Source organism: Eretmochelys imbricata, chromosome 23 (assembly GCF_965152235.1).
Source record: "Eretmochelys imbricata isolate rEreImb1 chromosome 23, rEreImb1.hap1, whole genome shotgun sequence".
NCBI lineage: Eukaryota > Metazoa > Chordata > Testudines > Cheloniidae > Eretmochelys > Eretmochelys imbricata.
Window position 1 is genome coordinate 13,648,102 of NC_135594.1, and position 27,579 is coordinate 13,675,680.

The 27,579-nt window shown below is 55.8% G+C and overlaps 2 protein-coding genes across 2 annotated transcripts in view; one reads left to right on the top strand and one right to left on the bottom strand.

Moving 5' to 3' along the window:
• Positions 1 to 27,579, top strand: part of LOC144279334 (alpha-1B-glycoprotein-like) — a 937,253-nt gene that overhangs the window by 311,436 nt on the left and 598,238 nt on the right. The gene's annotated exons all lie outside the window — the stretch shown is intronic.
• LOC144279240 (immunoglobulin superfamily member 1-like) overlaps positions 1 to 27,579 on the bottom strand; it is an 85,361-nt gene that overhangs the window by 47,987 nt on the left and 9,795 nt on the right. Inside the window, 5 exon segments of the mRNA XM_077840730.1 lie at positions 13,653 to 13,779; positions 14,320 to 14,438; positions 16,622 to 16,879; positions 16,882 to 16,911; positions 26,404 to 26,694. Of these exon segments, the coding sequence (XP_077696856.1) occupies positions 13,653 to 13,779; positions 14,320 to 14,438; positions 16,622 to 16,879; positions 16,882 to 16,911; positions 26,404 to 26,694 (825 nt within the window).

Genomic DNA, 27,579 nt, shown 5'->3' on the forward strand with positions numbered 1-27,579 from the left:
CTGGAGCTCTAGGAAAAACAAACAGAGTTAATAAGACACATGCAGCTCTAAATATACTACCAAGTACATAAAGACTAACAATATTTTCCACATCTCAAGGACGATTTTAACCAGTTGATTCTGGGAAACTTTCACGGGAGAGTGCATCAGCCACTTTGTTAGAAGCTCCTGAGATGTGTTGGATGTCGAAATCAAAATCTTGGAGAGCTAAACTCCACCGAAGAAGTTTTTTGTTAGTTTCCTTGACGGTGTGAAGCCACTTCAGTGCAGCATGGTCGGTTTGCAGGTGGAAACGTCGTCCCCAAACATATGGGCGTAGCTTTTCCAGAGCGTAGACAATGGCGTAACATTCTTTTTCAGTGACTGACCAGTTGCTTTCCCTCTCAGACAGTTTTTTGCTGAGAAACACTACAGGGTGGAATTCTTGATCAGGTCCTTTCTGCATTAAAACTGCTCCCACACCACGCTCGGACGCATCTGTGGTTACTAGGAACAGTTTGTCAAAGTTTGGGGCCCTTAGTACAGGGTCAGACATGAGTGTCGCTTTAAGATTGTTAAAGGCCTTCTGACACTTTTCGGTCCACTGAACAGCATTTGGCTGTTTCTTTTTGGTTAGGTCTGTCAGTGGGGCAGCGATTTGGCTGTAGTGCGGTACAAATCGTCTGTAATAACCAGCCAAGCCTAAGAAGGATTGAACCTGTTTCTTTGACTTTGGGACAGGCCACTTTTGGATAGCATCCACTTTGGCCTGTAGGGGGCTGATAGTTCCTTGACCCACCTGGTGTCCAAGGTAAGTCACTCTGTTTAGGCCTATTTGACACTTCTTAGCCTTAACAGTTAGTCCTGCCTCCCTTATGCGCTCAAGGACTTTTTGTAGATGTTCCAGGTGGTCTGCCCAGGAATCCGAAAATATGGCCACATCGTCAAGGTAGGCGACTGCATATTCTCCTAATCCCGCTAGGAGACCATCTACAAGTCTTTGGAAAGTGGCGGGTGCATTTCGCAGCCCGAAAGGGAGTACATTAAATTCATACAGCCCGAGATGTGTGATGAAGGCTGACCTTTCCTTGGCAGATTCATCTAGCAGTACCTGCCAGTACCCCTTGGTTAAGTTCAAGGTAGAGATGAAATGGGCCCGTCCCAGTTTCTCTAATAGTTCATCTGTGCGTGGCATTGGATAGTTGTCTGGGCGAGTTACAGCATTTAGCTTACGGTAGTCCACGCAAAAATGTATTTCCCCATCTGGTTTGGGAACTAGAACCACTGGAGATGCCCATGCACTGCCAAAGGGGCGGATTACACCCATCTGTAACATATCCTGGATCTCCCGTTCTTTAGCAGTTTTAGCTTGAGGAGACACCCGGTAAGGTTGGACCCTAATTGGGTGAGCATTACGTGTGTCAATGGAGTGGTATGCCCGTTCAGTCAGTCCTGGGGTGGCTGAGAACGTTGGCGCGTAGCTAGTGCACAGCTCCTGGATCTGCTGTCGCTGCATACGCCCAAGGGTCATGGAGAGGTTCACCTCTTCCACACCACCACCACATTTCCCTTCGTAGTAGACACCTTCGGGCCACTCAGCGTCGTCTCCTCCGTGGGCTGTAAACTGACAAACCTTTAATTCTCTGGAATAAAAGGGCTTTAGAGAATTAATATGGTACACCTTAGGCTTTCGGTTGGAGGTGGGGAATGCTATGAGATAATTAACAGCTCCCAGGCGCTCCTGGACCGTGAATGGCCCTTCCCACGATGCTTCCATTTTATGGGCCTGGAGCGCCTTTAAGACCGTGACCTGGTCTCCTACTTTGAAGGAACGCTCTCTGGCATGTTTATCATACCAGGCTTTTTGCTCTTTTTGAGCATCCTGTAAGTTTTCTCTAGCAAGGGCTAAAGAGGTTCGGAGGGTGTTTTGTAGGTTGGTTACAAAGTCCAGAATGTTAGTTCCTGGAGAAGGTGTAAATCCCTCCCATTGCTGCTTCACCAACTGCAATGGCCCCTTAACCTCACGGCCATATACAAGTTCAAATGGGGAAAACCCTAAACTGGGATGTGGTACAGCTCTGTAGGCAAAGAGCAACTGCTGCAATACTAGGTGCCAATCATTGGAGTGCTCATTTACGAATTTACGTATCATGGCCCCCAAAGTTCCATTAAACTTCTCCACCATGCCATTTGTTTGATGGTGGTAAGGAGTGGCAACCAAGTGATTTACCCCATGAGCTTCCCAAAGGTTTTTCATAGTTCCTGCCAGGAAATTAGTCCCTGCATCTGTGAGGATGTCGGAGGGCCAACCTACCCTGGCAAAAATGTCTGCTAGTGCCTGGCACATACTTTTAGCCCTGGTGTTGCTTAGAGCTACTGCTTCCGGCCATCGGGTGGCAAAATCCATGAAAGTCAGTATGTACTGCTTTCCTCTGGCTGTCTTTTTCGGAAAAGGACCCAGAATATCCACAGCTACTCGCTGAAATGGAACTTCAGTGATGGGGAGTGGCTGGAGAGGGGCTTTGACCTGGTCTTGGGGTTTTCCCACTCTTTGGCACACCTCACAAGACTGGACATAGGTAGAAACATCCTTGCCCATTCCCTCCCAGTGGAATGACCCCCCCAAACAGTCTTTGGTCCTGTTCACCCCAGCATGGCCACTAGGGTGATCGTGGGCTAAGCACAAGAGCTTGGCTCGGTATTTAGTTGGAACTACCAACTGTCTCTGAGGATGCCAGTCTTCCTGGTGTCCACCAGAAAGTTTCCTTGTATAAAAGTCCTCTTTCTACAACAAACCTGGATCGATTAGAAGAGCTGAGAGGCGGTGGGTTGCTCCGTGCCGCCGTCCAAGCTCTCTGGAGGCTTTCATCTGCTTCCTGTTTGGTCTGGAACTGTTCCCTTGATGCTGGAGACATCAGTCCCTCATTGGATTGTGGACCTAGGCTTGGTCCCTCTGGAAGCGATATAGGGGATGGAGCTGTTTCTGTTGACTGTGAACCGCTCTCCACTGGTGCACTATGTTGGGATTCAGGCTCCGGCTGAGCCTCTTGTGTCGGGTTATCGGCTGCTGCCAGTTCAGGGTCGGTGGGGCCCTCTGGTGTTGAGGTTGCAAGTACTGGATTCAGTGCTGACACTGGGTCTGGTGTTGGTTGTTCGGCTGGTTCCGGTTCTGGGACTGGTTCCGTCTGGGTCTCTGGGACTGGATCCACTACTGCTGTTGCAGACATTGGCCTGGGGTCCGGGTCCATCACCTCTGACCGGGTCCTGATAGAAGTTTCCGGAACAGAGCTAGGCCTCACGGCTTGTTTAGCCTGGCTGCGGGTGACCGTTCCCACCCTCTTGGCCTGCTTCACATGATTGGCCAAGTCTTCCCCCAACAGCATGGGGATGGGATAATCATCATAGACTGCAAAAGTCCACATTCCTGACCAGCCCTTGTACTGGACAGGCAACTTGGCTGTAGGCAAATTGAAAGAGTTGGACTTGAAGGGTTGAATCGTCACTTGGATCTCTGAGTTGATTAAATTGGGGTCCACTAAGGAAGCATGGATAGCTGACACTTGTGCTCCGGTGTCCCTCCACGCGGTGACCTTCTTCCCGCCCACACTCACAGTTTCCCTCCGCTCCAGGGGTATCTGGGAGTATCTGGGCCTGTGGACTTCTGGTGTGATTCCGGTGCAATGAACTGTAATCTGTTGGGGTTCTTGGGGCAGTTGGCCTTTACATGCCCCAGCTCGTTACATTTAAAACATCGTCCAGCTGACGGGTCACTGGGGCGAGGAGGGTTGCTGGAGAACGGGGTGGTGGGATGATAAGGGGTCTGGAGGGTTCTTTGGGAGGTAGGTGGGGCTTTGGGCGGCCCCCGGTAATAGGGTGTGGTCTGGGGTGGTCCCTTCTGGTCTCCACTCCAACTGCGGCCAGTTTTCTTCTTCTCTGCCACCTCCACCCATCTGGCTCCAATCTCTCCTGCCTCGATTACAGTTTTGGGCTTCCCATCTAGGATGTATCTTTCTATTTCCTCAGGAACACCCTCTAAGAATTGTTCCATTTGCATTAGGAAGGGCAAATTTACTGGAGATTCAACACTTGCTCCTGATATCCAGGCATCCCAATGTTTCACAATGTGGTAGGCATGTCGGGTAAATGACATGTCTGGTTTCCACCTTAGGGCTCTGAACCTCCGACGAGACTGCTCGGGTGTTATCCCCATTCTGACTCTCGCCTTGGATTTAAACAGTTCATACTTGTTCATGTGTTCTTTAGGCATTTCAGCTGCCACCTCAGCTAAGGGTCCACTGAGCTGCGGCCTCAGCTCTTCCATGTATGGGTCAGTAGAGATGTTGTACCCAAGGCAGGCCCTTTTGAAGTTTTCTAAGAAGGCCTCAGTATCATCACCTGCCTTGTAGGTGGGGAACTTTCTGGGATGGGAAGTGGTACCTGGAGAAGGATTGCTAGGGGTTGTTGGTATATTCTGCTGGGCCTTTATCCTCTCCACCTCCTCCACATGCTTCCTCTCTTTTTCCTTCTCCTCCAGTTCTTTGTCCCTTGCTTCCATGGCTCTCCTGTGAGCAGCCGCTTGGTGTTGTTCTGCTTCTCTCGCTGCCTCCCTTTCTTGTTCCTTCTTCAGCCGCATGAGTTCTATCTGTCTTTCATGTTCCCTTTGTCTTTCCTCAGCCTGAAATTTGGCTAATTCGAGCTGTAGTCGAGCCGCGGATTTTGTCATTCTAACCTCTCTGTTTTTAACTAACTTTACACCCGAGGTTTAGAAATAAACAAACAAAACTTGGCTGTAAAATTTTGCTGTGCTGGAATAGAATACCTATTCTCTGATAGTGATTGTCAGCCTACAGAAAAAGACAATTCCCTTGTCTCTGCTCTGGGCCCAAATTAAAGCAAAAAACCTCCAACAACTTGGAAACCTGCTTACCCAGCCCAAAGAAAAAGCAAATGGGTAGAACACACACCCCCTATTTACTTTTAGGAAGAAAAGAAAAAAAAAACCTCTGGATTGGAAGACTGTGAATTTCCCTGCAGGAGTTAAGTACCCTGCCTCCAGGCAAAGAAAACCTGCAATTCACAAAGATAATCCCCTTTTGTCTCTGCTTGGCCACAAAGCAGAGAAAAAACAAGCTGCTTTCAGTTTCAGCTGCTTTCTGGACTTCCTTTCCAAAGAGAAAAAAAAAATTTCCTTTTTAAAATCTGTATTTCTAGTTCAAAAAAATCTCAACTGGATCTCAAAATGATTTCAGGTTAATCCCACCACTATGCCACCATGTCAAGGTTCCTCCCCCACTCTGAACTCTAGGGTACAGATGTGGGGACCTGCATGAAAAACCTCCTAAGCTTATCTTTACCAGCTTAGGTCAAAACTTCCCCAAGGTACAAAATATTCCACCCGTTGTCCTTGGACTGGCCACTACCACCACCAAACTAATACTGGTTACTGGGGAAGAGCTGTTTGGACGCGTCCTTCCCCCCAAAATACTTCCAAAACCTTGCACCCCACTTCCTGGACAAGGTTTGGTAAAAAGCCTCACCAATTTGCCTAGGTGACTACAGACCCAGACCCTTGGATCTTAAGAACAATGAACAATCCTCCCAACACTTGCACCCCCCCCTTTCCTGGGAAATGTTGGATAAAAAACCTCACCAATTTGCATAGGTGACCACAGACCCAGACCCTTGGATCTGAGAACAATGTAAAAGCATTCAGTTTTCTTACAAGAAGACTTTTACTAAAAATAGAAGTAAATAGAAATAAAGAAATCCCCCCTGTAAAATCAGGATGGTAGATATCTTACAGGGTAATTAGATTCAAAAACAGAGAGAACCCCTCTAGGCAAAACCTTAAGTTACAAAAAAAGATACACAGACAGAAATAGTTATTCTATTCAGCACAATTCTTTTCTCAGCCATTTAAAGAAATCATAATCTAACACATACCTAGCTAGATTACTTACTAAAAGTTCTAAGACTCCATTCCTGGTCTATCCCCGGTAAAGACCAGCATATAGACAGACACACAGACCCTTTGTTTCTCTCCCTCCTCCCAGCTTTTGAAAGTATCTTGTCTCCTCATTGGTCATTTTGGTCAGGTGCCAGCGAGGTTACCTTTAGCTTCTTAACCCTTTACAGGTGAGAGGAGCTTTCCCCTGGCCAGGAAGGATTTCAAAGGGGTTTACCCTCCCCTTTATATTTATGACAGGAGTCACCAGAGCAGAATCGCTTGTTTCCAAAACAGCCAGGCTTTGTGGGGACGAACGGGTTCATTTCACTCTCCCGACAGACGGGAAGGGCAGGCGCTGACCGCGCTCCTAGCAAACAGACAGAAGGGAGGTGCGGGAAAGACAGGATGGAAATGGGGGTGAAATACGGCTTCTGGGGATGGTCTCGGGTGCTGGCCGTGAGTTAGTGACAAGTGGGTGCGTTGGCTGCAAGGCGACCCTGGTCCCTGCTGCTCGGACCCTGGGTGGTTACAATCTGGCCAGGGCCGCTCCCGGGTTGGGTCCGTTCTCCTTAGGCAGGACAAGTGGGGTGGGTGCCACACACCTGACTGCAGCATCCGATGGAAAGCCAGGAGAGTGAGCTAGGAGAGGACGAAAGACACAGCGGGGTGGCGAACAACCCAACCAGGGAAGGGAAAAGGATCTTGTCACGGAGTGTACAGAGTGTGGGGGAGTCCGGGGCCTGCACCCCTCTTCCTGGGATTCACTATGACTCTCAGCCAGCCAGTAAAATGGAAGGTTTATTGGACAATAGGAACCCAGTCTAAACCAGAGCTTGTGGGTACACCCAGGACCCCCTCAGTCCAGTCCTTCTGGGGGAGCAGGGAGCTCAGACCCAGCCCTGGGGATCCCTGTGTTCCTCCACCCAGCCCAAACCTGAAACTCCCCCCCCCCCAGCAGGCTCTCTCCTCCAGCCTCTGTTCACATTCCTGGGCAGAGGTGTTACCTCCCCCTCCCCCTCCCGGCTCAGGTGACAGGCTCTCAGGTCTCCCATCCCCAGGGCACATTCCCAGGTCAACACTCCCCCGACCCTGCTGCGTCACATCGTCACATCTCTCCCCCCTTCCAGACTGAACTGAGCGGGGTCACTCTGACCAGTGACCTGGGGAAGTTCAGGGCCCCCTCTCCGGGACAATGCATCCGCTATCATGTTGGCACTTCCCTTCACGTGGACCACGTCCATGTCGTAATCCTGCAGGAGCAGGCTCCATCTCAGGAGCTTGGTGTTGGCTCCTTTCATCTGGTGCAGCCAGGTCAGGGGAGAGTGGTCGATGTAGACGGTGTAGAAGTGTCGCCCGAAGAGATAGGGCTCTAGTTTCTTGAGGGCCCACACCATGGCCAGGCACTCCTTCTCGATGGCCGCATAGTGTTGCTCCCGGGGTAGCAACTTCTTGCTCAGATACACGATGGGGTGTCTCTCCCCCTTTTCATCCTCCTGCATTAACACCGCCCCCAGTCCCATGTCTGAGGCGTCGGTGAACACCATAAAGGGCTTGTCACAGTCTGGGTTTGCCAGAACTGGGCCACTGACCAGAGCCTCCTTCAGTGCCCAGAAAGCCTCGGGGCACTGCTCAGTCCAGACCACCTTGTCTGGCTTCCCCTTCTTGCATAGCTCAGTGATGGGGGTGGCTATGGCGCTAAAGTGGGGCACAAATCTTTGGTAGTATCCTGCCATCCCAATAAAGGCTTGGACCTGCTTTTTGGTGTGGGGAGCGGGCCAGTCTCTGATCACCTCCACCTTGGCTGGTTCCGGCTTTAGGCGGCCGCTCCCCACCCGATAGCCCAGGTAAGATACTTCAGCCATCCCCACGTTGCACTTCTCCGATTTTACAGTCAGCCCAGCCCCCTGGAGTCGGTCCAGCACTTGTCTAACCTGGGACACGTGGTCCTCCCAGGTCTGGCTAAAGACACAGAGGTCATCAATATACGCCACGGCAAAACTCTCCATCCCCCTCAGAAGCTGGTCCACTAGGCGCTGGAAGGTGGCCGGCGCTCCCTTGAGGCCGAAAGGCAGGGTCAGGAACTCATAGAGCCCCAGAGGGGTGATAAAGGCCGATTTCAGTCAGGCATCTGCATCCAGCGGCACTTGCCAGTAGCCCTTTGTAAGGTCCATGGTGGTGAGGTACCGAGCTCCTCCCAGATTGTCTAGGAGCTCGTCCGGCCTGGGCATGGGGTAGGCATCAGATACAGTGATGGCATTGAGCTTCCGATAGTCCACACAGAACCGGACCGACCCGTCCTTTTTGGGAACCAGCACCACCGGCGAGGCCCAAGGGCTGGCAGATGGCTGGATCAACCCCAAAGCCAGCATGTCCCGGACCTCTCTTTCCAGGTCCTGAGCAGTTTTCCCTGTGACTCGGAAGGGGTAGCATCTTATCGGTGGGTGCGACCGTGTCTGCACCCGGTGGACAGTCAGATTAGTGCATCCAGGCTGGTTGGAAAACAGCTGTCGGTACGGATGCAGCACCCCCCAGACCTCAGCTTGCTGGGCAGGGGTTAGCTGATCCGAGAGGGGAATTGTTTCCAGTGGGGAACCAGCTCTGGTCCCAGGGAATAGATCTACTAAAGGGTCATCTCCCTGCTCTTCCCACTGTCCACACACGGCCAACACCACATTCCCCCTGGCATAATATGGCTTCATCTTATTCACATGGTACACCCGGCGGTGGTGCGCCCGGTTTGACAGCTCAGCCACATAGTTTACCTCATTGAGCTGCTTGATGACCTTGAAAGGGCCCTCCCAGGTGGCCTGTAGTTTGTTCTTTCTCACGGGGATGAGAACCATCACCTGATCCCCGGTGGCGTAGGCACGGGCCCGTGCCGTGCGGTCATACCAGACCTTCTGCTTCTTCTGGGCTCTGGCCAGATTCTCCCTGGCCAGGCCCATGAGTTCAGCCAGTCTCTCTCGGAAGATCAGGACATACTCCACCACTGACTCACCGTCGGGAGTGGCCTTCCCCTCCCACTCGTCTCTCATCAGGTCCAGGGGGCCCCTTACCCTCCTTCCATATAACAGTTCGAAAGGTGAAAATCCGGTAGACTCCTGGGGCACCTCCCTGTACGCGAACAGCAGGAGAGGTAAGTACTTGTCCCAATCCTGCGGGTGCTGGTTCATAAAGGTTTTCAGCATCATCTTTAGCGTCCCGTTAAACCTCTCCACCAGCCCATTGGACTGGGGGTGATAAGCTGAGGCCCAGTCGTGCTGGACCCCACATTTCTCCCACAAGCACCGTAGCAGGGCCGACATGAAGTTGGACCCTTGGTCTGTCAAGACTTCCTTGGGGAACCCCACTCGGCTGAAAATGGTCAGGAGCGCATCGGCCACAGTGTCTGCTTCAATGGAAGCTAAGGGCACTGCCTCGGGGTAGCGGGTGGCAAAATCTACCACCACCAGAATATATTTCTTCCCCAACCGGGTTGTCTTGCTGAGAGACCCCATGATGTCCATGGCCACCTTCTGGAAAGGCTTCTCTATGATGGGCAAAGGTCTCAAAGCCGCTTTCCCCTTGTCCCGGGCCTTCCCCACCCTCTGACAGGGGTCACAGGATCGGCAATACTGCCGGACCGTGGTAAAGACCCCGGGCCAGTAAAAGTTCTGTAGCAACCTCTGCCGGGTGCGCCGGATTCCCTGGTGCCCTGCGAGGGGGATGTCATGGGCCAGGTACAGGAGCTTGCGGCGATACTTCTGGGGGACCACCAGCTGCCTCCTGATCCCACAGGACTCTACTTCCCTTGTGGGAGCCCATTCTCGGTACAGGAACCCCTTCTCCCACAGGAACCTCTCCTGGCAGCCTCTCCTCATGGTTCGTCCCACACTGAGGTCGGTCAGGTTCCTGAGCTTCCACAAGGAGGGATCTTTCCTCAACTCGGCCTGGAACTCAGCGGCTGGGGAAGGGATGGGGCCCGGTTCCCCCTCAGTGGCCAGGTCTGAGGCCTGAGCCTCTCTGAGCCGTGCCCCTCGGCGCTCCCTCCCCACCAGGGAAGGGTCCTGCGCCTCCGGTGTGGTACCCTCCCCAAGGTCAGGGTGCAGTGCCCCTCGCCGGCTCTGGCTACGGGTCACAACCAGGGCAGTCTGGGGCTTGCTTGGCCAGTCCTCTAGGTCTCCCCCCATCAAAACTTCAGTGGGCAAATGGTGGTGTACCCCCACATCCTTGGGGCCCTCCTTGGCCCCCCATTTCAGGTGTACCCTTGCCACGGGCACCTTAAATGGGGTCCCGCCCACCCCTGTCAGGGTCAGGTAGGTGTTGGGCACCACCCGATCTGGGGCCACCACCTCGGGTCGGGCCAGCGTCACCTCCACGCCCGTATCCCAGTATCCATTGACCTTCCTCCCATCCACCTCCAGGGGAACAAGGCACTCTCTCCGGAGGGACAACCCCGCGCCCCCCCTGTAAACCGAGCACCCTGAGTCCAGAGCCTCCAGCCCTCTGGCGGAGCTGGCCTGGGGTACTCTTCCCTCCGGAGCAGGTGGTAAACTGGTAGCCCCCCTTGCCTGGGTTGTCTGCCCCTCATCCAGCTGAATCCCTACCCAGTTAACCCTGGGTAGGTTGGGTCTGCTCAGTTTGTCCCTGAGCCCAGGGCACTGGGACCGTACGTGGCCTCTCTGGCCACAGTGATAGCAGCTCAGGTCACGTTGGTCCCCTCGAGCGGGTCGGAGGGGCCCGACGCCAGGCATTCCCCTTTGGAATGGGGGTTCTCCCTGTTTCCCCACTGGGAGGCCCCATGGTGACTCTCTCTCTGCATCGGGGGGGGCCTGTCCTTTTGGGACTCCTCCCGGTTACCCCCTGACCGACTGTTCACAAACTCGTCAGCCAGCTGCCCTGCGTGCTGGGGGTTCTCGAGGTTTTTGTCCACCAACCACAGCTTCAGGTCGGAAGGGCACTGTTCATACAGTTGCTCCAGCACGATTAGGTCAAGCAGGTCCTCTTTAGCTTGGGCCCCAGCTGTCCACTTGCGGGCATATCCCTGCATCCGGTTGACCAGTTGTAGGTAGGTGACCTCAGGCGTTTTACGCTGACTCCGGAACCTTCTCCGGTACCTCTCGGGGGTCAGCCCAAACTCAAGGAGCAGGGCCTGTTTGAACAGTTCATAGTCCCCTGCCTCCGCCCCGTCATTCGGCTGTACACCTCCATGGCTTTGGGGTCCAATAAGGGGGTGAGAATCTGGAGCCTGTCTGCAGAGTCAACCCTGTGCATCTCGCAGGCATTCTCAAAGGCCGTCAGGAAGCTATCTATGTCCTCCCCCTCCTTCCGCTGGGCCAGGAAGCACTTATCAAAGTTCCTTGCAGTCTTGGGTTCCCCCACACTCACCACAGCCGGGGCCCCACTGCTCCTCAGCCTGGCCAGCTCCAGTTCATGCTGTCTTTGTTTGTCCTTCTCCTGACGTTCCCTCTCCTTCTCCTCCTGCTCATGTTGACCTTGTTTCTCCTCATGTTGACATTGTTTCTCCTCATGTTGACGTTGTTTCTCCTCATGTTGACGTTGTTTTTCACGGTCCTCCAGCTCCCTCATTTTCATCTCCATCTCCCATTCCAGCCGCCTCAGCTCCAGGGAAGGGGAGCTCCGCTGGGAGGATCCCCTGCTGGCTGCCGGGGTCAGGGTGCCTTCGGTCTTCACTGGGCTTCCCCCAACCCCTCCCCAAGGCATAGGTAGGAAGGGTCTCTGGGATGTCCTCGGCAGCAGTCTGATCCCTCCCAGCCCGGTCAGGCCCCAGGGCCCACGCTACGTCCACCGGGCGGCTTCCCTCAGGGGCAGGGATCGGGTCATCCAAGCGATCCCTCTCCTCCAACTGGGCAATCAGCTGTTCCTTGGTGGACCTCCCAGTGCGCAGCCCCCTCTGCCTGCACAGCTCCACCAGGTCACTCTTAAGGCCCCTTGCTGGCCACTCGCAGGCCGGGCAGCTTTCCACGGTTTCCAGGAAAAACCCCTCGTGTGCCAGTCCTTCTTGAGGTCACCACCTCTTTACCAGGGTCGAGCTGCAGACTCCTCCGTCCCTGGGACCGCTCGCTGCAATCCCCCGGGGGACCCTGTTACTGCAAAAGTCCTTCTCTGGTCACACACTCCCAGGGGTTAACCGCCCCCTGAAACCGTCTCTCTCAATCTTCAGCACACCTGGTCCCCGTCAATCCCCCTTCGTTTTACTGCTCCCCAGTCACTTACTGCAGGAAGCGCCGTTCACGGGGTGCAGTAGATCCCACCTCTGCCACCAGTTGTCACGGAGTGTGGGGGAGTCCAGGCCCTGCACCCCTCTTCCTGGGATTCACTGAGACTCTCAGCCAGACAGTAAAATGGAAGGTTTATTGGACAACAGGAACACAGTCTAAAACAGAGCTTGTGGGTACAACCAGGACCCCTCAGTCAAGTCCTTCTGGGGGAGCAGGGAGCTTAGACCCCAGCCCTGGGGTTCCCTGTGTTCCTCCACCCAGCACCAAACTGAAAACTAAACCCCCCCAAGCAGGCTCCCTGCTGCAGCCTCCGTCCACATTCCTGGGCAGAGGTGTCACCTCCCCCACCCCTCCTGGCTCAGGTGACAGGCTCTCAGGTCTCCCATCCCCAGGGCACATTCCCAGGTCAACACTCCCCTCTCCCTGCTGCCTCACATCCTCACACTCCCTGAGAGGGGCACCGTCTGCCCCCTCCCCCCTCACTTCCCCAAACAATCCTGGCCCGCGGCTCTGACCTTTGTGGGGAGCCTGTCTGCCCCCAAAGTCCTGCCTCCATCCTGACCCCTCTCCCCTCTACCCACTCTCCCAACCTACTTCGCACAAACTCCCGGCTCCCCCCAGCTGGCTCCCCGCAAGCACCTGCTGTGGGGGGGTCCAGAAACGCCGGAGGCTAAATCACTCTGGGCCCTGTTGTGTCATGGAGACGCAATAAAGGGCCCGAGGTGCGAACACGCCCCAGCCCCTGCCCCACACTGAACAGGGTTAAACACGGGCTTGGGCGGGGTCCAGAGCCCGCAGCCTGCTCAGCTCCATGGCAAACCCCCAGTGACCCCTGGGACCGGCTGTGACAGACCCAGCAGAGCAGGAACCAGGGAGCCGTGGCAGGCGCCGTGTGAAACGAGGGGTTCCGGCCCCGGCCCCATTCGCTGGAGCGAGTCTCTAGCCGGAAAATCCCCCGGGTTTGGGCGTCTCCCCACTGGCCCCAGAGACGCTAGCGACTGTCCTGGGGGGCAGAGGAGCCAGTGGAGCTGGGCTGGATCTGGTGTCGCCGCGGCTGCTATGAAAGTCCAACCCCATTTCCTCCCAGGTTGGGGGTTCAGCCAGAGGAGGGGCGATGGCGTCGCGGTCCCTCTCTCCAGCCGCTCTGCTCAGGACGTCTCCACGGAGCAGGGTCCGGACAGCGCGGGGGGCCCAGGAGACGGGGGGTGGCAGCCAGGAGGGTGAAGCAAGTCTCTTTCTTTAAGGCCCCAAAGGGTGGTGGGTGGCACAGCCCGTCCCCGCAGTATTTTATCCACCAATGAGTCCTCGTTTCTGACATCCCAATTTTGGGTCATGGATTTCTGCTCCCCCCCTTCTCCCGTGTCCCAGGTGGGCCCCAGCCCAACCCATGGGGTCTGTCCGGTGGCCTCTTGGGTTGGACAAATCCCGTCTTTCTTCCTCGCCAACTTTCCCCCCAACGTTCATTCGTCCAGGTTCTCGTGAGGCTGCCTGAACTTCTCACTCGCCTTCGTCGGCTGAACCCACCACGGGGGGGACATTGGGAGGCTCCGGTATCACAGCCCCCTCTGAGGTGGGGAGATTTGGGGGGCAACTCTGAGGGTTTGTACAAGAGAAATACAGGGTGGGAGAGGTCTAGGGAGAAAGAGGGGAGAGAAAAGTGGCTGGGGGACCCCGCTGAAGAGAGAGGAGGGGGATGGAGAGCGGGGGGGGGGCAATAAGTGCCATTATTCTAGTGCCATGCAAGACGCAGGCTCCCCGCTGTCCACTGACAGCCCTGGGCAGAGACTGTCCCGTTTGACGCTGTCCAGGGGCTGCTCCGCGGGGAGCCCAATGAGCCCAGCACAGGGGCAGTTCCTCTAACTGGTGCTGCAGGGGCTGGTGCTCGCGGGGTTCGGGGTTCAATCCTGGGGTGTTGCTGTCAGGTCAGGAGCTGTTGGGGGGGGGATTCACCGAGGCAGGAGTGTTTGGGAGCAGGAGGTTTTGTGCCGGCGTTTCAGCCCCCCAAGGGGGATCAGCTCGTCCCCCGGGGAGATTTTCTTCTCTGCATGGCTGGATCCAGGCTTCTGGGGGTGCAGAGAGATGGCAGGTTAGAGGGGCCCGTGTCACACTAGACCCAGCCCCTGGGGGCAGCAAGGGGCACAGAAGTGGGGGTCACCTCACCTAGGACACCACCCTCGGGCGGCTGTAGTGGGCCTCAGCCAGTATCAGCCCCACGATGAGCAGGACCATGGCGCTCAGCGCCAGGTGGGCGATGTCGGCGTGGGTGAAATCCGGGCATCCCAGGGGGGCTGCTGCGGGGGGAAGGGGAGAGTCACTCCGCGGCTCAGACGGGGAGATCAGCAGCTGGGGGCCAAAGAGAGTGGGTGAACTTCCCTTCTGAGCCACCCGGCATCCCAGGGCCTGGCCAGGGGACTGTGACAGTCAGAGACGCAGGGCCCCAGGCCCCCCAGGACAGGGAACCACCCCAGCTCCCTGTCCCCGTAGGACCCCTCAGTCCACCCCCACAGGTGCCTCTGCCCCGGCCTGTCTGCTGTGCAGTGAGCCCATCCCCGGGGTATCTCAGCTGCTGCCAGTCACAGCCAGGCAGTGCGCACTGGGGGAGGCTGGGACGTAACCCGCTGCTCCCCGCACCCCGTGGTGCCCAGGGAGCAGCCAGAGGCAGCAAAACATCTGTGGGGGATGGGTCGGGGGTCCCCTGGGAGCCCCATGGGGGAGGGCAAGCAAGAGCAGAGGAAATTCTGGATAATGGTCACCCCTATTGCCAGGGAGAGATCATGAGGCCCAGGGAGGGGGCTCATTGCCCCAGCACCTGTGCACCCAGCAGGACCCAGCCCCCACAGCCCCGTCCCTCCCCTGGGATCCCCCCACAGTTCCCAGGCAGTGACCTGCAGGGCAGCAGGCATCTGGGGAGCTGAGGGCCTGGCAATGGGTGAGGGGCAGTGGGTCTGTTTCTCCTTCCCCCCATGTCAATGATCCCCTCCCTGTGGAGTCTGGGCCTCACCCACCCAGCTTCACTCCCCCGTCATTCCCTGCAACCAGCCCCAGCCCCTGGGCACCACAAGGCTGTTTCCAGGGCTGGCTGGACGGTGATTCCCGCCCCGGCCCTGGTATCTGGCCCTGCTCTGCTCGGGCGGGTGGGAGCTGGCGCCGCTCCAGGCTGGATCAGGGCGGTTCCCTCTGTGGGAATAGAACCAGCGTACACCAGGGCCTGGGGAGGGGAAGAAACAGCGACTCAGCGATCTGCCCCCAGCTGCTGACTCAGCATCGATCTTCACTGTCAGTCCCAGGGAGAGGAGGGATGGATTTTAGTTGGTGGAGAATGGGGACCCCCCGCCCCGTTCCCTCCCTGGGGGGGACACTCACTTCCTCCTGTTTGTCTCTAGCAGAGGCATGCCAGGAGGTGCCATTCACACCTGGAGTCACTGAGGAGTCAGTCTCGGTGCGGCTGTTCCTATTTGGGAGGAGGAACGTCCCTGTGTCTAGAGAGCTAAAGGTGAGCTCATCTGCCAAACGGGGCTGTATCAAACCGGATGGGACGGCTAATCCAACAGTCCAGACTTGCTCTGAGATCACCACGGGGGGGGCGGTTGGGAACCACACGGGATTCGTCATTTCAGGTGCAGTTTTCATGTAGACAAGGTTTTAGTCCATCTTTCTATCCCTCACCAAACACGCTCCCATCTGTCCACCTCCCTACTTTCCCACAGACTCATATTCCCACCGACCCGTGGCCGTCCGTCCCCATGGATCTGTCCATCACCCTCTATATAGAAGAAATGAACCCATCAGCACTGTCTGCAGGGACCATCCCCCTCCAAACAACCCGACTGGCCCCGTGGGCGTTGGAGCGAGGAGCCCTGTTCCCTGGGGGATGAATTGTTCCATTTCTCCGGCTCACCTTCTCCCTCCGGCTCCATCATGGCGGGATCCGGCTGCTGGGGCCCAGCTGGGTCGGTTCCCTCTGTGGGATGAAATCGAGCGTGGGCTGGGGCTGGGGAGGGACGGAACCAGCACCCAGGCCCGGGTGGGAAGAGGCTGAAACAGTGACTCAGCGACTGGGCCCCTCGCCCCACGACCAGGCGTTTGTTATGGGTTTAATTGTCCAGGCTGGTGGGAAGTGAATTCAGCGCTGGGGCCGGAGCCAGCTGGGCATCCTCTGGGCCCTGACTCCTCTGTGTGTCCCCAGAGCGGGGTCAGCTGGGGGAACATCCCCCTGGGAAAGGCCCCCTGTTCTGCAGCCTCCCTGGGGGCAGGGATCCCCCCTTCCTCTGCCCTGAATCTCCAGCAGTTTCTGCTCCCCCTGGCTGGGGAATCCCCCAGTGACTCCATCCCCGCTCCCCAGCCGGGCGTCCCCTCTGCTGGATCTAGGGCTCAGGGCAGAGCCTGGCTCTGAGCGCCCCATTGGGGCTAAGCCCCTCTGAGTATCCAGCTGGGTGTGGGGCTGGGAGCAGGGATGCTGAGCTGGGCCCCTCACCGGCTACTACCAGCTCCATGGTGTCGCTGGGCTCTGACCAGATGGACAGGTCGGATTTGATGCTATATCGGCAGCTGTAGCTCCCTGCATCTCTCTGGCTCATCTTGTGGATGGAAAATTGAGCCACATCCTCTGGGGGGTCTTTGCCCTGCCGTGCTTCTGGGTGTCCAGCTTTATATAGAAGGACCCTCGCTCCCCGACACCGACACTCACACCGGACGGTCACGGCTCCCCCCGGGGCGACCCCCCACTTGGGTGCAGGGAGATGTTGGGTTTGGGGTAGCTGGGCTCTGCAGGCAGGAGGAGACAGGCCGTGAGACACAGACCCCGGCACGGTCACTGTTCCCCGTCCCCACAGCCCGGCCCCAGTGACGAGGCCGAGACAGGGGGCTGCAGGGAGAGAGTCTCCTGGATGCTTTTTCCCCAAATCCAAGAGCGAGAGAGCTGGGCTAGCGACACAAGAGACACGGGGGCCCCCCACCCCTCAGCAGGGCAACGGCGCGGATCCATCTGCCAGGAGCCCATGGAGGGGTGGCTGGGGCAGGGCAAGGAGAGGCCGAGGCGACCTAGAGGCCAATTGCGTTTTATCTCCATCAGCTGGGGAAGGAGAAATCAGTGGGCACGTGCACTGGCTTTCTCTGACACTCACCGAGGAAGAGGACGGTGAGAGCAGATGGCATGACGGAGGCAGCGAGAGGCCCCTCAGCACTGCCACCAACGCCCCAGAGCCCAGCTCCATTGAGCCCCAAATAACAAACTCAGCTGGTGTCTCCAGCTACAGGAAGCCGACGATGTCTCGTCTCTTCCTGTGTCCATCGCATTTTGTCTCTAATCTGTAGGGGAACTCTAGTGTGGTCAAAGTAAGCAGAGGCGCCTGCAAAACCCAAGCCTGGGCCCATCGGCCTGGCCAAGTGTCATGCAGCTCCCAGCTTGTCTGTGTCTCTGTGGGGAGGGGGGACAGTTCTCCCTCCATGTTCCCTGCAGCCTTGGGGAAGGTGCACCAGGCTGGGAGCCAAGAGAGCACGGGGTCTGGTCTTCAATCTGCCACTGACCATGATTTCCATGCAGATTCCCCCACACCCGTCCTTTCTTACATTCTGGGTTCAAACATGGGTGGTGGCCTGTCCTAAATATCAAAGGAAGGGTACCCACCTTTCTGTACACAGTGCTCTAAAATCCCTCCTGGCCAGAGGCAAAACCCTTTCACCTGTAAAGGGTTAAGAAGCTCAGGTAACCTCGCTGACATCTGACCCAAAATGACCAATGAGGGGTGTCAGGGTTCCTTCCCCACTCTGAACTCTAGGGTACAGATGTGGGGACCTGCATGAAAACCTCCCAAGCTTACTTTGACCAGCTTAGGTTAAAACTTCTCCAAGGTACAAACTATTTTACTCTTTGCCCTTGGACTTCCACTGCCACCACCAAACGTTTATCTGGGTTTATTGGGAAAACGTAGTTTGGACACATCTTTCCCCCCAAAATCCTCCCAACCCTTGCACCCCACTTCCTGGGGAAGGTTTGGTAAAAATCCTCCCCAATTTGCATAGGTGACCACAGACCCAAACCCTTGGATCTTAGAACAATGAAAAAGCATTCAGTTTCTGAAAAGAAGGATTTTAATAGAAGTAAAAAGTAAAAAAGAATCACCTCTGTAAAATCAGGATGGTAAATACCTTACAGGGTAATTAGATTCAAAACATAGAGAATCGCTCTAGGCAAAACCTTAAGTTACAAAAAAGACACACAGACAGGAATATTCATTCTATTCAGCACAACTTAATTTCTCAGCCATTTAAAGAAATCAGAAGCTAACGCATACCTAGCTAGATTACTGACTAAGTTCTAAGACTCCATTCCTGTTCTGTCCCCGGCAAAAGCATCACCCAGACAGACATAGACCCTTTGTTTTTCTCCCTCCTCCCAGCTTTTGAAAGTATCTTGTCTCCTCATTGGTCATTTTGGTCAGGTGCCAGGGAGTTTATCCTAGCTTCTTAACCCTTTACAGGTGAAAGGATTTTTCCTCTGGCCAGGAGGGATTTTAAAGGTGTTTTCACTTTCCTTTATATTTATGACAAGGGGGCAAGATACTTTCAGACCTCGGGGGGAGGGGGAAGTCTTTTGTCTGTCTGTGTGATACCTTTGCCAGGAACAGATCAAGGATGCAAGCCCTCCACTCCTGTAAAGTTAGTAAGTAATCTAGCTAGAAAATGCATTAGGTTTTCTTTGTTTTGGCTTGTAAATTCTCTGTGCTGGAGGGAATGTGTATTCCTGTTTTTGTGTCTTTTTTGTAATTTAAGGTTTTGCCTAGAGGGATTCTCTGTGTTTTGAATCTGACTGCCTGTGAGATTATCTTCCATTCTAATCTTACAGAGTGTTTCTTTTATCTTTCTTTTGTTCTTCTAATAAAGTTCTGTTTTTTAAGAATCTGACTGGGTTTTTAGGGTCCTAAGAAATCCAAGCTGGTCTGTGCTCAACTTGTTTATTCTCAAGCCTCCCCAGGAAAGGGGGTGTGAGGGCTCGGGCAAATTGCTGGGGGAAGAGGAACTCCAAGTGGTCCTTTTCCCTGGTTCTTGGTTAAAGCGCTTGGTCGTGGCAGCATTCCTCGTCCAAGAAGAAAATAGAGATTTTGTGCCTTGGGGAAGCTTTTAACCTAAGCTGGTAGAAATAAGCTTGGGGGGTCTTTCATGCGGGTCCCCCCATCTGTACCCCAGAGTTCAGAGTGGGGAAGGAACCTTGACATGGCCCATGAAGATCAAATTAATACGTGATCACGAAATTAAAGGATGGCTCCGTAATGCATGTGCACAAGGGGGCAGAGTTAAGGGTGTTTGGGAAACTTTGTGGCATTCCCTGATGCTGGAGGGTTTGACTGCAGCCTTCCCGCTCAGTCTGCCAACCTGCCCACCTGCAACACAAGCCATGGCACCATGTTAAGAGCGGGCGCGATATGAAAGACCTGGGTTTGCTGCCCCTTGCACCTTAGCTGAGCGGTGATGACGGGTTTACATTGTAATGCCTGGTTCTAAGGGGCTTTTCTCAGCGTGTGAATTAAATAAACCAGGTTCAAAAGAAAATCAGAGAAAAAGAAATTCCATCCCAGGCCCCCAATGGGTCACCAACCAAGAGAGACCCAGGGACCTTCTAATGCCCCTGCAGAGACCCAGTCCCCCGAGCTGGAGGAGGCACTGTCAGTGGTTATGTGGCCAGGCCCCTAGAGAGGGACGTGACACAGGCTTTGTTTATACGCCATTGGCTAGTGGCAGCAGAAAGCTGGGGGTCAGGAAGGTTTGACTCAGTTCTGGGCTCTGGCAGCGGAGTGGGGACTAGTGGTTAGAGCCGAGGGGTGGAGCTGGGGCCAGGACTCCTGGTGTCACAATTGTGATGTCACTCCTCCGGGGCTTGCACACAGCATTGGACTGGGCCGGGGCTGCATTAAAGGTGCATCAGCTGCCCAGCCGAAGGCTCCCAATGAGCCTCCTTTAATCAGCTCCCTCGTCCCAGGGCCCTGGCCCGCCTCTTCACCAGCTCTCCGGGACCCTTCGCCCCCAGCCACCGGAGCAGGAGGGAGACAAGCAGCAGATTCATTGTGAAGCAGGGTCATTCCCCCCCACACCTGACCCCACCGCCTGACCCCCCCAATTTCCCAGCTTGCTGCCCCCCTTGGAAGAGGCAGGGAGAGAGGTGACTGTGGGGTTGGGGCCCTTATTGGGCAGGGAATTTGCAGCACAGGGGCTGTGAGGGGAGACTCAGGGGACTAAAAAGAAAATGGGGAACCCTGAGGCTGAGGGGGCTGGAGCTGTGGAGGGATGTGGAGGGGGGGTAGTGAGAGGAGAGGCTGCTGGGGGTAGAAGTAGCAGCCCAGGGAGTACTGGGGGGTGCTGCTCCCCCCTCGCTCCTCACATGCCCAACAATCCTACCCCCCGCCCCCCCAGCTCTGACCTTCTTGGGGGAGCCTGTCTGCTGATGTGCTTTGACTAACTCTGAGTCTCTTTTCCCTGCCAGCTTAGGACTTCAGTGCCTGGTCTGGTTTGAGCCAGACCCGCCAGGTGCCAGCGAGGTTATCTTAGCTTCTTAACCCTTTACAGGTAAAAGGACTTTGCTTCTGGCCAGGAGGGATTTTATAGCACTGTATGCAGAAAGGTGGTTACCCTTCCCTTTATATTTATGACTGTCTATAACACTGATAGAGAGATACGCACAGCTCTTTCCTCCCCCAGGTAGTAATCACTTACTCTGGGTCAATTAATACACAAAAGTGATTTTATTAAGTATAAAAAGTAGGATTTAAGTGGTTTCAAGTAATAACAGACAGAACAAAGTAAGTTACCAAGCAAAATAAAACAAAACACACAAGTCAAAGCCTAATATATTTAAGAAACTGAATACAGGTAAATCTCACCCTCAGAGATGTTCCAATAAGTTTCTTTCCCAGACTAGACTCCTTCCTAGTCTGGGCCCAATCCTTTCCCTGGTACAGTCCTTGTTAATTCCAGCAGATAGCTTAGGTGAAAAGCAGGGGATTCAACATGACTGAGACCCACTTTGTTCTGTTCCTTTAATAGCTTTGGCAGAAGGCAGGAATCTTTGTCTCCTTCAAAATGCAAAAGCATCCAGTTAAAGATGGATTTCAGTTCAGGTGACATGATCACATATCCTGTGAGACTTCATTACCCGCTTGCTGGCACACAGGTATACAGGAAGTCTTACAAGTAAACTGAGCCATTTACAACCAATTGTCCTGGTGAATGGGACACTTTGCATAATTACAATAGGACCTCGGAGTTATATTTCATATTCCTAGTTTCAGATACAAGAACGATACATTCCTATAAATAGGATGACCACACTCAGTAGATTATGAGCTTTGTAATGATACCTGACAAGAAAACTTTTGCATAAAGCATATTCCAGTTACATCAAATCCACACATATACAAATATTTTTATAAAGACATGGAGTTGAATGTCACACCGACCCCGTTTCTTCCCAGGTTGGGGGTTCAGCCAGGGGAGGGGCGATGGAGTCGAGGTCCCTCTCTCCGGCCTCTCTGCTCAGGACGTCTCTGCAGATCAGGGCCCAGACGGCCCGGGGGGAACAGGAGACGGGGGGCTGGCAGCCAGGAGGGTGAAGCGAGTCTCTTTCTTTAAGGCCCCCAAAGGGTGGTGGGCGGCACAGCCCGAACCCACAATATTTTATTCACCAATGAGGCCTCATTTCCGACACCCAATTTTGGGTCACGGATTTCTGCTCCCTGCTTTCTCCCGTGTCCCAGGTGGGCCCCAGCCTGGCCCGTGGGTTCTGTCTGGCAGCTGCTCGGGTTGGACTAATCCCGTCTTTGTGTCTCGCCAACTTTCCCCCCAACGTTCATTTGTCCAGGTTCTCGTGACGCTGCCGGAACTTCTCACTCACCTTCGTCGGCTGCAACATTAGGGGACATTTGGAGGCTCTGGTATCACACCGCCCCCTGGGGTGGGGAGATTTGGGGGGCAGAGGAGCATGAAGCTCTGGGGGCTTGTACAATAGAAATACAGGGAGGGGGAGGTCTAGGGAGAAAGGGGGGACAGAAAAGGGTCTGGGGGACCCCGCTGCAGAGGGAGGAGGGGGACAGACACTGGGGGTGCAGTAAGTGCCGTTATTCCAGCGCCAGGGCCAGATGCAGCCTCCCCACACACAGGGGGACGGGGGCTCTGTCTAGGGATGCTGCGGGGAATGGGATTTTGTGGGATATGGGGAGGGGCCCAGCTCAGGGCTGGGCGATGAGTCCTGGTGGCCCTGGGGGATTTAACTACCCAGCTGCAGGTTGGGAAAGCACTAGGGCCTAACGCACCCTGCCCAATGAGATCCTGGGTGGATGGGGGATGACGGCGGGTGTCTGAGAGGGAGGCCATAACCGGGGGTGGCCAGTTTAGACTCGATGGGGACCTGCAGGCAGGAGCTGGCTGCGAAGCGGCAGGTGGCAGGCGGGTGGGGTGACCGTGGCTGTGAAATGCTGGGTGCCCAGCCCCAAGGAAAGGGAGCGGGCAGAACGGGCGGTGCTGGGAATCCGGCCGGGAAGGGGCTAGTTATCGAGTGCCCGGCTCCCCAGTGCTCTGGGCTCCCCGCAGATGCAGGTGGTGCCTTCTGTCACGGAGTCCCTGGGCGATGCTCTGGATCTGCTCCCCATGAAGCCAGGCAGGACTCGGGGGCAGTCGCCTTCCTGTGAGCAGCCTGTTTGCAGGACACAAAGCTCACACAGCTTCCACCTTCCTGGGTCTGACCTCGGAGCATTTAGCATCCTCTGCCCCTCCGTGCGCTTCCCACAGCCAGTCCACTCAGGCGGGATCCTGGGGAAGCCAGAGGGTCCTGCCCCCGAACTCCGCAGTCAGATGTGACTCTCAGCCAGCCAGTAAAACAGAAGGTTTATTAGACAAGAGGACCATGGTCTAAAACAGAGCTTGTAGGTGCAAAGAACGGGACCCCTCAGCTGGGTCCATTCTGGGGGGCAGCGAGCCAGACAACCACTTCTGCCCTTCACTCCATGTCCCAGCCAGCCCCAAACTGAAACTCCCTCCAGCCCCTCCTCCTCTGGGCTTTGTCCCTTTCCCGGGCCAGGAGGTCACCTGATTCCTTTCTTCTCCAACCCTTTAGCTCTCACCTTGCAGGGGGGAAGGGCCCAGGCCATCAGTTGCCAGGAAACAGGGTGTCGGCCAGCCTCTGTGTCCAGACTCCTGCACACACCTGCCCTCTCGGACTCTGCAGTGATTATACACCCTTACCCCACCACCTAGATACTTAAGAACTGCCTAGGGGAAACTGAGGCACCCCCACAATATTCAGAGGAAACATTAAGAACAGTCCCACTTCGTCACACCTTCCCCATGCAGAGCCCTGCTTCATCCCTGCTCCCCACTGGCAGCCCTGGGCAGAACCAGCCTGGCTGGGCCAGTGAGTGGGACTCCATCACCCTCCAGGTTCTGCTCCATAGGGAGTCCAATGTGCCCAGCCCGGGGCGACTCCTCTAGCTGGTACTGCAGGGGCTCGTGCTCACGGTGTGACGGGTTCAGTCAGAGAGACACCCTTCGGACTGCCACCTGACCTGCTGAGATTACCTCTGAGCCGTTTTCCACTGCCACCTTGAGACTCCAGAACCCTGCCTTGTTGAGCCAGACACACTAGTCTGCTGCAAACACAGACCCAGGTCTGGTCCACACCCCCAAAGCTGCAGGCTTTGACCAAACCCTGCTCAGCAGGTCACCTATCTCCAGCACCCAGACACCCAGCGCCCAATGGGATCCAAACCACAATTAAACCCATTTTACTCTGTAAAAAGCTTAAACAGGGTAAACTCATAAATTATCCGCCCTCCATAACACTGATAGAGAGATATGCACAGCTGTTTGCTCCCCCAGGTATTAATCACTTACTCTGGGTTAATTAATAAACAAAAGTGATATTATTAGGTATTAAAAGTAGGATTTAAGTGGTTTCAAGTAATAACAGTAAGTTACCAAGCAAAATAAAACAAAACACACAAGTCTAATCCTAATGCATTAAGAAACTGAATACAGGTAAATCTCCCCCTTAGAGCTGTTCCAAGAAGCTTCTTTCCCAGACTAGCCTCCTTCCTAGTCTGGGCCCAATCCTTTCCCCGGAACAGCCCTTGTTAGTTTTAGCTCAGGTGGTAACTAGGCGATTCCCCATGTCTGGGAGCCCCCTTTGTTCTGTTCCACCCCCTTTTATACCTTTGGCCTAAGGCGGGACTCCTTTGTCTCTCTCTGGGTTCCCACCCCTCCTTCTAAATGGAAAAGCACCAGGCTTAAGATCGATTCCAGTATCAGGTGACATGGTCACATGTCCCTGTGAGACCTCCTTCTTCATTACCCACAGGCTGGTGCCCATGTCCATAAGAAGGCTTGCAGGTAAATAAACCATCTACAGCCAATTGTCCTAGTCAATGGGGGCCATCAAGATTCTAAACCACCATTAATTGACTTCAGAGTTAACGTCATATTTCGAGTTTTAGATACAAGAATGATACATGCATATAAATAGGATGACCACACTCAGTAGATCATAAGTTTTGTAATGATACCTTCCAAGAGACCTTTTGCTTAAAGAATATTCCAGTTACATTATAGTTACACTCATAAGCATATTTCCATAAACATATGGAGTGCAGTGTCACACATGGCATTGGGGGTTCAATCCAGGGGAGCTGCTGTCAGGTCGGGAGCTATTTTGGGGTGGGGATTCTCTGAGGCAGGGGTATTTGGGGGCAGGGGGGTTTGTGCTGGCATCTCAGTCCCCCGAGGGGAAGCGGCTCGTCCCCCGGGGAGATTCTCTTCCCTGCACGGCCGGATCCAGACTCCTGGGGGCACAGAGAGACGGCGGGTTAGAGGGGCCCGTGTCACCATGGGCCCAAGTCCTGGGGGCAGCAAGGGGCTCAGAAGGGGGGGATCACCTCACCTAGGGCACTTCCCTCGGGCGACTGTAATAGGTCTCAGCCGGGATCAGCCCCTTGACGAGCAGGACCATGGCGCTCAGCACCAGGCTGGCGATGTTGGCGTAGGTGAAATCCTGGTGTCCCGGGGGGGCTGCTGCAGAGGGAAGGGGAGAGTCACTTGGCAGCTCAGATGGGGAGATCAGCAGCTAGCTCTGCCCCAGGAGTGGAGCCCCCAACACCCCATCCAGCAGGTCCAGCCCAGCCCCCCTCTGGGGGTCTCCCAGGTGCTGCAGCTCTGAGATCTCCCTAGGGCCAGACCCCTCAGGTGAGGTCATGTCCTGCTGCCCCAGGGGGCTGAGCCTCAGCTTCCCCAATGAAGGGGGCTCCCAGGTGGACGATCTGCCCCCGAGACACCCGGCACGCCAAGACCAGACCAGGGGATGGGGACAATCAGAGCCTCAGGGTCTTAGCCCCCCACAGCAGGGAACCACCCTGGCTCCCTGTCCCCATAGGACCCCTCTGTCCACCCCACAGGTGCCTCTGCCAAGGGCAGTCTGCTGTGCAGTGAGCCCATCCCTGGGGTATCTTGGCTACTGCCAAACACAGCCAGGCAGAGCGTGCAGGGGGAGGCTGGAACATCACCCACTGCCCCCCACAGTCGGGTGGTGCCCAGGGCCCTGGGGACCAAGGCGCAGCCAGAGGCGGGAGAACATCTATTGGGGAGAGGGTCAGGGGGTCCCCTGAGACCCCAGTGTGGGGAGGGGAAGCAAGAACCATGGAAATTCTGGGTAATGCTCACTCCTATTGCCAGGGGGATGTCATGTGGCCCAATAATGAGGGGTTATTGCCCCAGGACTCTGGGCCCAATTTCACAGCCCAGTCCCCCAGATCCTGTCCCTCCCCTGGGATCCCCCAGCAAATTCCCGGCTGCGGTCTGCAGATCAGGAGGCACAGGAGGAGCTGTGGGTCCGGGGTTGCCCCTCCACCTGATGTCTCAGCCCCACCCACCCCTGGGCACCACGACCTGTTTCCACAGTAATTGTCCCCCACCCCGGACCCAAGACCCAACCTCCTCTGTGGGTCCCAAGAACGAGAGCAACAGGGGGGAACATCCCCCTGGGAAAAGCCGCCTTCTCTGCAGCTGCCCCTGGGGGAAGGGATCCCCCCTCCCTCTGCCCTGAACCTCCTCCGGCTGGGGAACCTCCAAGTGACTCCATCCCGGCTGCACGCCTGGGTGTCCCCTCTGCTGGGCCCAGGGCTCAGGGCAGACCCTGGTTCTGAGCGTCCCATCAGTGCGAAGCCCCGAGGGATCTGGCTGGGTGTGAGGCTGGGATCGGAGACGTGGAGCCGGGCCCCTCACCTGCTACCACCAGCTGCACGGGGTGGCTGGGCTGCGAGGAGACGAAGGGATCTGATCGGGGCCGGTAGCTGCAGCTGTAGCTCCCTCCGTGCTGCCGGCCCACGGTGGGGATGTGGAACTCGGCCCCGTCCCCAGCAGGGTCCATGTGTCGCGGCGGGTTCAGGTCTCCAGCCTTGTGCAGGAAGAACCTCACGTCCCGGGGCTGCCCCTGACACCAGATGGTGACGTTTACCCCTGGGGCGGTGACCCCAGTGGGGCTCAGAGAGATGGAGGGTCGGGGCAAGCTGGGATCTGTGCACAGGAGACAGGATGTGAGAACAAGACCCGGGCGCCCACCCAGCCCCGGACTCCCAGGCAGGCTCCAGCCACAGGCAGATCCAGGGCCCCGGGCAGAGATTCTCTCCCAGATCCCAGAGTCCCCCCACCCAGAATCCCGGCCCTGCGAGCTGGGCTCCCGGCCCCACAGACACTGAGCCACGGCTCCCTAGTGCTTGGGATCCTCCTATGCCCGTTTGTGACCCCTGCCTTGTTTACTGCATCTGGCCTGCCCTGGACACACAGCGACACATGGGCTTGTCTCCGCGGCCCAGCACAACAGGGCCTGAGCCCCACACAGAAAGGGAGTCACCCTGCCAGCCCCCCGGGAGGCAGGGAGGCATCATTATCCCCATTCTACACAAGGGGAAACTGAGGCACAGCCAGATTCACTTTGTTAGTGAGCTCCCAGGGGCAGGGACCATTTCTTCACTCTGTGTTTATGCAGCGCCTGACACAAAGGGGCCCTGAACATGGCAGGGACCCTACATGCTCCCCCAACACAAGGGATCCAGCGCTATTGAGGCCAGCGTTTGCACAGGTCTCCACTAACTGTGGGCATCTCGGTTTCTGGCGCTTGGCCTGAGGTCCCCCAAGATTGAGGCCCTTTTGAAGGACACTTTTGAAAATCATGACATGCTCCCATCACACAGAGTCTGTGGCCGCGCCAGGAGCTGGGCCAGATCTCCTGGGTCCCAGCCCAGCACTGTGTCCACCAAGCCACCACTTCCCCTGCAGCCCCTGCCTCATTCAGCTCCGGCCGGGGCACTGCCTGGGGCGGGGCCTGGAGAACAGAGCGGAGGGGATCACAGGATTAAATAGCGACTCACGGCTCCTACCCACAAGGGGCAGCGTTAAAGT